Below are 12878 nucleotides of genomic sequence, written 5' to 3'. Positions count from 1 at the left end.
AATCGCCCAGAGGAAAATACTGACTCTTATCACGGGCAGCTGGCTGGAAAGTTGAGGGACGCTCACCCTTAGGAGGAAAGTCAGGAGGGAAAGTACTGCGCCCGCCAGAACCTAAAGGCCACAGGGTTAGGCTTCCTGGAAGGAAAAGCGGGAACAGTTGGGAAACTAATATTTCCTGAGCACTTATTATGATAAGTGCTTGACTAATCTTTACAACTCCATGAGATGGGTACTGTTATACTACCAACAGGAAAGTGAGGCACAGGGGAGATCGGACCTTAAGAATACCAAAACCGGGAATTCTGCCTTCAGAATAAAAGTGAGATGGAGAGGAGAGGGGCAAAAATAGGTGAAGGGGATTAAGAGGTACAAGCTACAAAGTAAAAAATAAATTACAAGGATGTAATGACAACACAGGGCTTCTCCAGGTGAAGAATCCGACTGCCAAGCAGGAGAGGCAAGAACCTGTGGTTCAATCCTTGGTCGGGGAAGATCCCCTTGAGAGGGAAATGGCAACCCACTCCAGTCTGGGAAATCCCATGGACAGAGGCCCCTGAAGGGCTACAGTTGGTGGGGTCACAAAGAGTCAGGACGCGACTTAGCAACTGAACAACAGCAATACACAAGGAATATAGCCCATATTTTATAATAACTTTGTGTGGAGTTTAAAGAAATAACATCACTACTTTGTACACTTGAAACATTGTAGCCAATATATCACAGGGAAAGTAGTCAATACTTTATAATAACTGTATGGAGTATAATCTATAAAAGTATCAAATCACTGAATTGTACACTTGAAACTAATACAATGTTGTATATCAACTATGCTGCAATTTTTAAGTGATATTTATCTTACTCTAATTCATAACAATGGAGTTATTAATAGAATTGGTGTCTAATGCAGACTGTAGGCTCCTCTTCTTACAGCTGTGTAACTTTGGAAAATCATTGAACTCTTTGAGCCTCAGTTCCCTCACTTGCAGAGGGCGCTCACACATGGTTGTTTCCCATACATAAAAATGAAAACAAGGCCATTTAATAAATTGTAAAGCACTAAGCAGATACAGGAGATAAACAGCTCTAACTCTGCCACAAACTAGGTGACCCTGGACATTGGTTCATTCATTTAACAAATATTAATAAGCAATTCCAGGGCTTCCCAGGTGGCACAGTGATAAAGAATCCCCCTGCAGGAGATGCAGGAGACAAGAGTTTGATCCCTAGGTGGGGAAGATGACCTGAAGAGGAAAATGGCAACCTACTCCAGTATTCTTGCTTGGAAAATTCCATGGACAGGGGAGCCTGGCGGGCTACAGTCCATGGTGTCGAAAAAAGTTGAACATGACCGAACACGCGTGCGTGCACGTGTGCATGTGTGTGCACACACACACTCAACAATACCAAGGCTCAGGCTCTGGGCACACAGAACTGTATAAGGCATAGTCCCCACTCCCAAGAGCAACCAGCCTCATTGGAGAGACATTCTGGTTTAATATTTTTGTCTGCCCCTCTTTTCTACATGAAAAGTTCCCCTCAAGCTTTATACCCTGAGTCAGAAAACCAGGGGTTCCAGAAGGTTAATAAACATGGGACTCATCTGAGAATCTTGTTAAAATACAAATTCTGGGGTGGAGCTCTGAAGCTGTAGCTCCAAAAAGTCCCCAGGTGATACGAAACGGACAACACTGTGAGTACCCTCTCTGGCCATTAGCTTACTGTTGCCTAGGAAGTCACAAAAGGTGTAAAAGAGCAGAATATAAAAACGGGGTAGTTTGGAGAAACTGGCTGAGAAAGCACTTGCTGAGACAGGAAAGCAGTATAGGACTGAAGGGAAAGTGGGAGTCTGTGACTGCAACAGATCTGTGGAGAACAGTGAGATGCCACTCCCAAACTTTTTTTTAATTAATGTAATTATTTTTGCCTGCACCAGGTCTTCCTCGCTGTGTGAGGGCTTTATCAAGTTGCTGGCAGTCGCAGTTACTCTTTCCTTGTGTTTGGGACTCTCACTGCCATTGCTTCTACTGTTGGGGAACAAAGCCTCTAGAGCACTGGCCTAGAGTTGCGGCAACATGGGGCTTGGTTGCTCTTCCTTGTGTGCAATCTTCCTGCACCAGGGATGGAACCCGTGTCCCCCCCACTGGCAGGCGGATTCTTAACCACTGGACCACCAGGGAAGTCCCACCCACAAACAGTTTCATTGTATCTTAACCTTGGCACCATCCAACCCCCAAAACTCACTACAGCCTGGGCCTGCACCTTCCACCCTCCCTTCAATGAAGCCTGATTTTCACCAACAGATTGCATTATAATTATCAGTTAGGTGCCTGCCTCTTACCAGTAATGTGACCTGGAGAGAAGGAAACGGTGCTCTGTGTATTCACACACAGTCACCATCTCCCATGTGTGTGCTTAGTTGCTCAGTCGTGTCCGACTCTTTGTGACCCCGTAGACTGTAGCCCGCCAGGCTCCTCTGTACACGGGGATTCTCCTGGCAAGAATACTGGAGTAGACCTTCCCAATCCAGGGGTCGAACCCAGGTCTCCCGCATTACAGGCGGATTCTTTACCGTCCGAGCCACCAGGGAAGCCCATACATATTTAACGTTTGTTGAATGATTTTTCACCATTCCCAGAGTCTTGGGAGGCTAGTCCGGACCTAGCGCACTCTCCACTAACTTCACCAGGGGGCGCGGTGGCCCCGGCGACACAGTGACTGAGACCCACAGTCCCGGGGGCGCAGAGCTCTCAGCAGGCGGTCTCCACCCCAGCCCCTCCCTACGACCTGGGCGGGAAACCAAGGCAGCGCCCCTGCCGCTGCCCGAAACTTCTAAAATGGGCCCCCTACTTTGAGAGGCGGGAGGCATCACGGGAGCCTGGGTGCCTGGACCTCGGCCCGCCGCCCCTTCCCCGGGCCCGCCGAAGCCCGGCGCCCCGGCCCGGGGCCGGTAACCAGGCGCACATGGCCCGCCCGGCCCTGTTTGTCCTGGCAGCGCGCCGCCGCTATTTGAGGCGGTTTTTATCTCCCAGAAACCAGCAAAACCCCAAGCGGAGTCTAGGGAAGATGAAAGGGGCCGAGGGGCCGGGGAGGGGACGACCGCGAGGCTGCGGCGGGCGGGAGCTGGCACCGGACAGGCGGAGACCGGCAGGCGAGAAGGCCAGGCCCTGGGGGGTCCCGAGGAGCCGGCCCAGCGGGGTAGCGCCGAGCCCGGGGGTCCACTTCGGGCCGCCGCCGCGAGCCTAGGCGTCCCCCGCCCCTTTTCAGTCTCTCTTCCGCCGCGGCCCCCGGCCCGCGGGAGAGTCCTCGGAACTCCGATCCTTCTTCAAAGCGCCTTTGAAGCCCTGCGCCCCGCCCGAGGGCAGGAGATTTCGCACCTGGACAGGGGCGGGGTGGGAAGGGGGCCGGCAGCTCGAGCTCGGCCGGATCGCCGCCTGGGACCCGCCGACCCCTCCCCGCTGCAGCGCGGCGGGCCTCTCCCGAGCCCCCGAGGGGTACCGGCGGACTGGGGCGCCGCCCGCAGTCGGGCCCAGGCCGGGGGAGCTGCGGGTGAGCCCCTCTGCCTGGCGGGGGAGCCCTAGGGGGCGGGGGCCGCACAAAGCCCTATTGTGGCTGGGGGCTGGCCGCCACAGAGTGCCCTTTGTTCCGCCTCTAACTCCGTGGCGGGCACGACTGATTGCAGGCCCCGGGTCGGGGGCGGGTTACGTGCCAGGCGGGTCCGCCCGCGGGAGCCGCACCGCGCCGGGCTCTGGCCCCGCGGTACTCCGCACGGGGCCGGCGCGCGTCCCGGCTAATGCCGGGCCAGGTCCGCTGGTTCCGAGCCCGAGGAAGAGCCGGGGAAGAAACCTCTTTGCTTTTCCAACTCCGCAGAGAGCTCTGGGCTGTTAAAAACACCTCCGCCGCAAGGCGGGACGGCCGAAGTATTCTATCCCAGGCGTAACGTGCAAACAGGCAGGACACAATGCCCCTGGTGACTCCCCGGATTGCCAAGGAGAAATCCTGTGGCTCACCTTTCTCCCCTCTTCTTCCTCTTCCCTCAGCATGACAAAATGTAAAATCAAACTTTTATTTATTAAATTAAAAAAAAAAAAGACTCCATGAGGGCTTGATCCCTTCCCTTCCACAATATTACCCTCTCCCCAAGCTCCGGCGGCTTTAACCCTTTAACTTGGGGCCTTGAGGGAGCAAGAAGTAGAAAAGGAGGATCCAAAGTCACAGGAAAGGCATTCAAAGGCACGAAGCGGCTTTAAAAGTCACTGGAGGTGAAGTTGGGAGCATCGGAAGTCCCAGGTTGCCGGCCTGTGGATGCAACCCCAAGTCAGCTTGGGGACTTCTGTCCTCCTAGAGCTATAAATTCTTCTTTCTCATGACTTCTGGGCACCAGCCTATCACAGTGCCTTGCACAGAGTAAGCACTCAATAAATACTCGATTTTCTTGATCTGATCCCAGAGGAAGCCTTCCTCGCCTTTTCTCCAGGAGAGACACTTCCAAACTAATGTCCTCCTTGGGTTAGATGGGCTTCCCCAAAGAGCATGTCTAAGATGGCAGCTGCAAGCTCTGTTAAAGGCGGCAACAAGGGATTAGCCTAATGGGGTCATGGTGTCAGGAGGGGCAGTGGAAGAACCTGCTCTGGGGTCAAGGAATCTGGAGTACATTCCAGTTCTCCCCTCCATAGGGCTTGAGTTTTCACAGCTTCTGGCCAGGACTGGAAATATTAGGGATCCCTTAGTTGTGAGATACCCCATCAACTCATTAACAGAGATCTAGCTAATTCACTCTATTAGAGATTCCGTTAAGAGAAACACCATTAACTGAGACCCTGATGATAGAAGTTCTATTAACAAGATCTCCACTATCACTTTTTCTAGACAGAGATGCATTTGGCTAAAACTTCCATAGCAGAAATGGACCCCCTTCCCTCCCTAGCTCACTCTACCTGACCTGTCATCATAACTTAGATAAATAGAATTATTATTATTACTATTCATTTCTCTTGGAACATAGGGGTTAAATATACATGCCTGGGGGCAGCCTCCCTGACCCTGGGGTCACCCCATCTTTGGGATCAGATCCCCACCAGTCTGCCCCCTCTTGGCACCCTGCTCCCTGCCAGGTCACTTACCCCAATCCCCCGAACTCTGGTCCCTAATGAAGAGGCCACCAGGGGGCAATAAATTATCATTATCATCATCATGACTGTTTGTAAAAAAACGCTCTGGAGCATAGAAGGCAGTGGACTACAAAGTTGAGAAGATTGGAGCCTGAAAGCTAAGGAATAGTGGTAAATAAGCTTGGGAGGCATAAAAGATGCACGTAAAGGAGTTAGTGAAATGGAGAAATGAAGTGTTGGGAGCCCAGATGGAGGGGAAGTGAGTTGGTTTGGTAAGAGCAGAGAAACTGTGCAGTGGCCAGGAAAGAGCTTCTGAAGCCCTGAGTGCAGAGATCAGGCACCAGGTGACGGCCTGAGATGAGAGTTTGCAGAAGGGTCTCATGGCAAGGGGAGGAAATAAACTGAGGAGGCATGCAGGGTGATACTCAGGCCCAGAATGGGTGGGAAGAGGCGGAGATGGATAGAGTTGCAAAGGGCAACATGCATGGGGCAGAGGGGGTGAGGCGCAAGCAGTGGTCCACAGAGCCAGGAGAGGCTGGTAAGGCAGCCTCAGGGGGCTGGAGACCTCCACCCAGCTCAGATCTCCAGCAGGTTGCTCTGCTCCGGACTGCCTTCAGGGGCTTTTTCTGGGGGTGCCGGTGAGGCAGAAGGTCTGGGCGTCTGACTGGCCTCTTCTTCGCCAGCGCTGCGGCCCTCCCCCAGCTCCTTGGGGCCGCTGGCTGGGGGTCCCGGACCTGGCTCGCCATGGGTGCGTTGATGTTTGCTCAGGTGGTCGCTTCGGGTAAAGCGCTTTGAGCAGAGCAGGCAGGTGAACTTCTTCTCCCGGGTGTGAGTGCGCACATGGCGCTCCAGCTCGTCCGAACGGGTGAACCTCTTGCCACAGAAGAGCCAGTTGCAGACGAAAGGCCTCTCTCCCGTGTGCCAGCGTAGGTGGGCCTTCAGATGGGAGGCCTTGCCATACACCTTGCCACAGCCTGGGATGTGGCAACTGTGGATCGGCTTCTTTCGCAGCCCGGCTGCGGCAGCGCCCAGGCGCTCCAGCTCCTGGCAGTTGGGGCAGTCACAGGAGGAGCGCCCTGCTCCGCTGCTCCCGTAGCCAGCACTGCCCCCTGTGCCTGCACCCCGGGGGGGTTTGGCTCCACCGCTCCCCTCCAGCTGCCCACTGTTGCCCACTGCCTTGGGTTTATAGACATCCTGGGGCAAGACATGCTGGGGCCCTGGCTGCAGAAGGTGGGGAGCTGGATAGGGGGCTGGATTAAGGGGGGCAAAGTCGGACGGGTAGGTGGGCAACTGGGGGTTCAATGGAGGCTGAGCAGGGCCTGCAGGCAGTGTCCCTTGCAGCCCATCACCCTGGCCCTGCCCGCCACCGAGCCAGTTGCCCCCAGGATGCATGTCCCACCAAGGGGTAGGAGCATTGCCTGGGCCCGGTGAGATGCCTGCGTGGATGCCTGCCTTGTACCAGGAGCCATAGGGGTGTGCCATGTCCAGAGAGGTGTAGACGCTGGGCAGGCAGTCAGAAGAGCTGTGCCCCTTGGGCACTAGGAGCCCAGGGTCCTGGGTGCCCGTGGGCCCTGGGAACGAGTGGGAAAAGGGAGGGTAGTCATTGGCATAGCCCGAGGTGGGTGCTGGAGGGCTGCCTGGGGGGGAGAGGAGCCCATTGGTGCTGGAGAAGGGGGCTGGGTAAGCATCCCCCATGGTTTTGGAGGCTGAAAGGTCACTGGTCACAGAGTATGGCTTCTTTGTGCCTGCTTTGCCCAGTGTCGTGGAGTCCCGCAGAGGGCTGGAGCTGCCAAATTTACTGCACGCCGCTGTCAGCATGGCCAGGGGGCTGGAGCCATAGTGAGCTTCCTCCTGTGGGGAGAGAGAAGCAGTGTTTAGGTGGAGAAAAGGAGATGTGCAGAAGGGCTGCAAGGCCTGGAGACCTGGAGAACAGAAGAACAAAGGTGGTGAGGAAGAGGTGAAGAGGACGGGGATTCAGAGGTAAGGTCAGGGAGGGGGATGGGCAGTGAGGACTGGGACCCAGGGAAGAGCTCAGATAGAGTCTGGAAAAAGAGCAGAGGACCAAGACAGGGGCGGTAACACCCAACCGAACAGGCAGGAGGCAGAGCTCCCTGTGATGCTGGGGATGTGCAAGGGCCTCTGAGGAACAGGAGATGCTTCTTAAAAAGCCATGAGAAGAGCCAGGGGTCAAGGCAGCACCTGGATGCAGTGAGTATTAGGGATCCTGACCCCTGGAAGTGGGTTGGGAGCAGAGGCCATGGTGGGGGACTTGGAGAGGAAAGACGAGGCTGAAAGAGCAGCGTGGGGAAAAGCCGAAGTCTTAGGGGACCGTAGTTGCCCCTGTTCCAGGTTTTCCCAGCTTGACCCCTTATTCACTTCCTGTCTCTACTTCATCTCCTGACTAAGGCAGTGGCCTAGTCACCCTAAAGCAGTGTCCTCATGTCCCTGGTAAGGAATCTCTTTCTCCTGGCAGGAACCCTGGGCCAGGGAGCAAGAGGAAGCGACGGCGGAGACACTGGGACATTGAGAGGGAACAGGGTTGCCGCCAAGCCAGGGCTGTGGCTGAGGCAAGAATGTCTTTCAAGCGGGCATTAGGCACCTCCTGCTTTGTGGAGCCAGCTGGTACCCCTTTGGGAGGGCTTGGAGAGCTGAAATCCTCACACCCCTCCAGGGCAGGGAATTGGATTGGCTATGATCGTGGCTCATAGCCACACCCCTCCCTCCATGCCTCAGTGTCCCCTAACACGTAGAGACCCCTCCAGCACAGTGAAATGAGGGAAACGTGTATAGATGCAGGGCACAGGGGTCTTTTAGGAATACCAAATGCCCCTTGTGCTGTTGCTACCAGGCCAAGCCCCCCGAGATCACCATCCCTCAGGAACTCATGGTGCCCCTCCCTGAGTCAGCTCTGGGGCATCCCAGAAGGAAATGGTGCCCTCCTGGATTTCTGGCTGGCATGCATAGGCATCCATTACTGAGAATCCCACCAAAAGCAAGTCAGAAGCTGACCCTGTATAGTCCCTTGACGGGGGCCCTCAACGACAACAGCAAAAATGTGCCTGGTACCTTCCCAGTAAAACTGAAAAAGAACCCAAGAATGCAGGGTTCCCAGGCCAGTCTGCTAGCTCCTAGCGCATAGTCTGTGCCTGTGACACCAATCCTAGAGGAAGATCTGAGGTTTAGAGGCTTGCAGTGAGGGCTGCGTGTGCAATCGCCAGCCTTGCCCTGCTCCCAAAGGGAAACCTGCTGTTTCCCCTGCCCAGTGACCTCTTTCTGAGGTCCTGATGACAGCATGGACTCCCAAATTTGAACCATCAAAAGTGTCCTCAAATCTGGCCATGACAGAAGCCCTGCATCCTTCCCAGCCAGGGTGTCCCTGGAGCCTCCCACCTCCCAAGCAGAGGTGGGCAAGGCAGGGCAGCTGCTGGGGCAGGAGGCAAATCCTAGTGGAAAGGAAAGGTCGAAACGTATTGTGCAAAGGAGAGGGGCAGAGACCCATAGAACCAGAGCAGAGAACCTGACCTTAAAGCCCCTGGTGGTAGGGGGTGGGGTGGGGAGTGAAAACAGTGGGAGCTGGCCCACAGGGGCAGAAATGGGCAGGGATGCGAAAGAGAAGAGAAGGAAAAAACGACAAAAGGAGGGAGAGAGAGGAAAGCAGAATAAACAAAGAAAGAGAGGTGATGGAAACAGACTGGGCAAGGAAGGCACAGGAAAGCAGAGAAAAGAAAGGAGGGGGAAGGAAGAAAAGAGGGGAGGTCCCGGGGAGGCAGATTTCCTACCTAAGAGAAAATCCCCCCAGTGCTGGGCTCCAGAAAACCCCCAGACCAGGCCACTCCTCCCTCCTTCTCCCCCTGACCACCCCCTCCCCCTCTGCCTGCCTGGCCCGGCTCCGTTGGTTTCCCTGCGGTCGGTTTATTTTTAAAAACGCCGACGCGGTCCCCCCCGCCCGGCCCTCACACTGTGGCCACAGGGGCCTCAGCCAAGCCCAAGGACCCCACCCAGCCATGGGGCGGGAAGGAGGGGTGAGAGAAGGCAAGCAGCCCCAGGCCAACAGCAGACCCCCGCCCTGGGGAACAGAGAGCCCCAGGGCCCGGGGAACAGAGAAGGGGGAGCTGGGCACCAGACAGCTCAGAAGGTTCTGGAGGCCAAGAGCTGGGCACTTGGCTAAGGCTCATCGCAGCCTCAGTGTCCTTGTCGTGCTGCTTGGGCTCTCCCGAGAACTAGGGAGAGGGTCCTGGTTAAGGATTCTAAATATGTGCGTCTGTGTCCCCATGTGGGGGAGCCGGGGGCTGGAGCCCGCCTTCGAGTTGCTTTTCCTCCTGCTTCCACCCACATCCATTGAAAACAATGGCAACCACACCAGTACAGGTTTTTAAGTACTGAAGGGGGAATCTCTGGAGAAAGAACAAGACAAGGAGCTGTCCCAGCTCTCACTCTCACAGGGGGAGGGGACCCCGCCCTCTTTCCCCTGACCTCGCACTGCAAGGCTCACTTGGACATCTGAGTGCTGACTGGCCACCTGAGGTCCCAGTTTCCAGTTCTCCACTTTCAGCCTCCTCCCAAATTGTTTAGTTCTTCCAGCTTCCAAGTCTCCATCCTCATTAGCCCCCATCCCCATTTCTCCCTCCTCCCTGATCCTCTCTCTGCATCTCTCACTCAGCCCAGGTGAGCCTCCTGTCAAGCTTCCCTCTCTGAACCCCCAAGTTCTTCCCACTGTCCAAGAGGACTTCCTGATGGGGGTATAAGAAGAAGCTTGAGGGCCCAGGTGCCCCTCAAGATAGATGAAAGAGACAGAGGCTGGAAGCCTTGGTATTAGGGGCATCTCCAGCTTACAGGGAGTGAGGGACAAGAAAGTCCAGTTTCCAGGACACGCTCCTCTTGCCAAATGCTACCCTGATCCCATGTCTTTCCAGCAGACCTCTGGCCCAGCCACTCCCGCAGGCACCAGTGCCACGCTGGCAACTCTGGCATGAAGCCCACGCCCATTGACACGGCCCCTGCTTTGGGTGGACCCAGGATTTCCATGCACCTTAGTCCTCCAGCTTCCTCAAGACCAAGCACAGCATTTCAGTGATGGCCCAATCAAGAGTCTCTTGGGGAGATGGTGGGGTGAGCAATCTGCCTCCTTGCAGCAGAGGGTAGACATAGCCCTGAGGACCCCCAACTAGGTCATGGTGTCCACCCCACTGCCTCGCATGCCATTCCCTCAAACTCAGGCACAGGCTCCCTATCCACCAGCCTTACACACACCATTCCCCACTTGGACTAACAGATACTTGGGTGACCCAGCCTGTACACACACCTGTGCTCCCACAGAGCCAGCCACACATGCAGGTGTGCTGCTTTACATTCTGACACTCACAGGCAGGCCAGTGAACACAGATGTTAAGAGACTCCTGGTCCATCTCCCACACACCTCTCCTGCAAGGCTGAATGAGTCAGCCTGGACCTGAGCTGGTATACTAGGAGCAGACATGGGGCCTTCAGAGGGGCCCAAGAATAGAGAAGGTCAAGGCCACTGACGGGAGTTGATCTTTGGGAAGGGCTCTCTGGTCCCAAATTCCTATGGAGGGAGCCAGAAAGTAGAAGTGGTAACAGAGACACAGAGTCAGAGATCCAGAAGCAAGGAGAACTCAGGACATTCAGACAGCCTCTGAGTGACTTTGAGTCCGCCTTTCCAACTGTGATGTGCCATGAGTCCCTCAGAAGCCCTGGCAGAGTCAGCAGTTTCTCAAGCCCCCAAGCCCTGACCCCCATGGTACCCTAGTTCCCTCCATCCTCAGTGCCAGAGGCAAGGGATGCTGGGGTCCCAGCCTGGAGGGGAAGTGGCCCGGTCCGCCCTGGAGCCTCCCACTCCCAAAATAGAGCTGAGTTTGTCTTTGGCTGAAAGCTAAATATTTGTGAGCCGGGCAGGCGGCCTCAGACCCTGGCCCTCCTCCTTGGTTGCCTCTCAGACCTGGGCCCAGTTCCTCTGGTCAGCCCCCCCACATACATGGACTGCCCTCTCCCTTCTCTCATTGCCCACCTCCTCTGCTACCAGCCCAGAAGCCCAGCCCCCTCCCCACCTACAAACCAGACAAGACACTGCTTAGGGTGAGTCCTGAGAGCCAGGACCCCCAGAGAACCATGTACTCACTGTTGCCCAGTGCCCACTCAGCCAGTCCTCTGGCCTATTTCTCTCCACCGTCCCCTACCAGTTTATCTCTCTCCCACTCCTCTCTCTTCACTCCCCTCCCCTTCCTTTCTCAATCCCTCGATCCCTAGTCCACTCCTCAGAGTTGGTGTGCTTGGCAGACCTCAGGGGTCCATGCCTTCTTCTAACCTAATCCCCTCTGTCCTCCTCTGACTGCTCCGTGACCCCTTGCCCTGCTCTCTCTCCTCCCCTTTCTTCCGCCTCCTGCCCCCCACCCGTCCTCTGATCCCTGGAAGTGACAAGCACCACAGCAACTGTCTGTGTGAGTTAGAAGGTGGGAGTGGACAGGGATTAGGACCATTAAGATCCAGGCTGGTGTCCTGGGGGAAGGAGGGGGCAGTTACCTCAAGCAGGGAGGACGCCATCCTGAGGCTGGGGAACGGGTCCCAGGGAGCCAGGCAGATGGAGAGAGCTGAGCCGGAGAGAGGGAGTGGGAGAGGGAGGGAGAATGGGAGAATGGGAGAGAAGAGATCTAAAGTTAGAAGGGACTAGGGGGTGGGGGTGGGGGGGCTGCTCTCTGTCTGTAGGGATCCACCCTCTAATTACAGCTTTCCCAGCGGAGAAGGCTCCGGATCCAATGAGCAGGGCGAGAGAGGGAGGCAGAGGGCCCAAGTTTCCTGCTCCATTTGCTGAGCTCCCCCAAAGAAGGGATCTGGGCGGGAGAGGAGAAACGGGGCTCCCAGGGAAGCAAGAGGGGTAGGGACAGGGCAAGGTGTCAGGGCATGCCAGGGGCGCTGAGGGTCTGGGCAGATGCAGAGTGGGCCCAGGTGCCCCACACCCTGCCCCCAGCCATCCCATAGGCGGCTGTGGGAATCCCTCCCAGACAGAGCTCCCGAGTGTCCTGTACCTGGGGGATAAGGGGCTGGGTGTCTCGAGTCTCTCCTCTCTGGAGGTCTGGCACTGGGAGTGCTGGCAAGGGGTCGCCTGCGGGTCCGAGGAGGGCTCCGCTCCTCTCCTAGGCCAGCCGCACTCCTGTTCCCACTCAGGCTCTGATCCTAGAATCCTGCTCTGACTCCGGAGTCCTGGCTGCGGGTCCGCGGGTGGCGGCGGCGGCTGCTGCTCCTGCTGCTGCTGTTGCTGCCGCTCCTGCCGCCGCCGCTGCTGCCGCCGAGGGAAGGAACAGGAGGGAAAAGGAACAAACCCCAAACCACTAATTAGAGATCCAGGGGGGGGATGGGGGATTGGGGACGACACTCACACAGAGAGACTGGAACACACTGACATACACACTCACGGACAAACACAGGACGATACATGTGCACGTCCACGCGCGCAGGGCTCCCCACCGGGGCACGGCCACTGTCATGAATGAACAGAGACAAACTCACACACAGATGATCGCAGTGACATGGCTGTAGGCGCGCACGCCCCACACACACATCCGAGCTGACCACAGAGATGCCTGCTTCCCCAGTCACCGACCTCGAGAGCAGGAGAGCCGTGTTGTGAAAGTCAGGAGGGAGCGTGTGCTCTGGGGTTGAGGCTTTCTGCTGCCCAAGCATTTGAGGGTCACGTAGGTAGGTTCCAGAGCAAGGCCTAGAGGGAGGGACAGGGTGGGGAGGGCTTGGCACAGGCTT

The 12878-nt window shown here is 56.3% G+C and overlaps 1 protein-coding gene across 1 annotated transcript; it reads right to left on the bottom strand.

Annotated features, from left to right (window-relative positions):
* Window positions 1-4051: 4051 nt before the first annotated feature.
* SP7 (Sp7 transcription factor) lies at window positions 4052-11710 on the bottom strand. Its single transcript, XM_069584304.1, has 2 exons — window positions 11646-11710; window positions 4052-6959 (listed from the first exon to the last, which is right to left on the bottom strand). Exons 1-2 carry the CDS (start codon window positions 11664-11666, stop codon window positions 5685-5687), a joined length of 1296 nt encoding a protein of 431 aa, XP_069440405.1. The 5' UTR covers window positions 11667-11710; the 3' UTR covers window positions 4052-5684.
* Between the last annotated feature and the right edge of the window lie 1168 nt (window positions 11711-12878).

Source organism: Ovis canadensis, chromosome 3 (assembly GCF_042477335.2).
Source record: "Ovis canadensis isolate MfBH-ARS-UI-01 breed Bighorn chromosome 3, ARS-UI_OviCan_v2, whole genome shotgun sequence".
NCBI classification, from domain to species: Eukaryota; Metazoa; Chordata; class Mammalia; order Artiodactyla; family Bovidae; genus Ovis; species Ovis canadensis.
This window is presented reverse-complemented; position numbering and strand designations above follow the sequence as displayed.

Excerpts from the sequence above, each read along its gene's own strand:
- SP7 (XM_069584304.1), bottom strand. The coding sequence starts at position 11,666 with ATGGCGTCCTCCCTGCTTGAG. Across the intron at positions 6,960-11,645 it reads TGGCGTCCTCCCTGCTTGAG|GAGGAAGCTCACTATGGCTC; the intron begins GTAACTGCCCCC and ends CTCTCCCCACAG.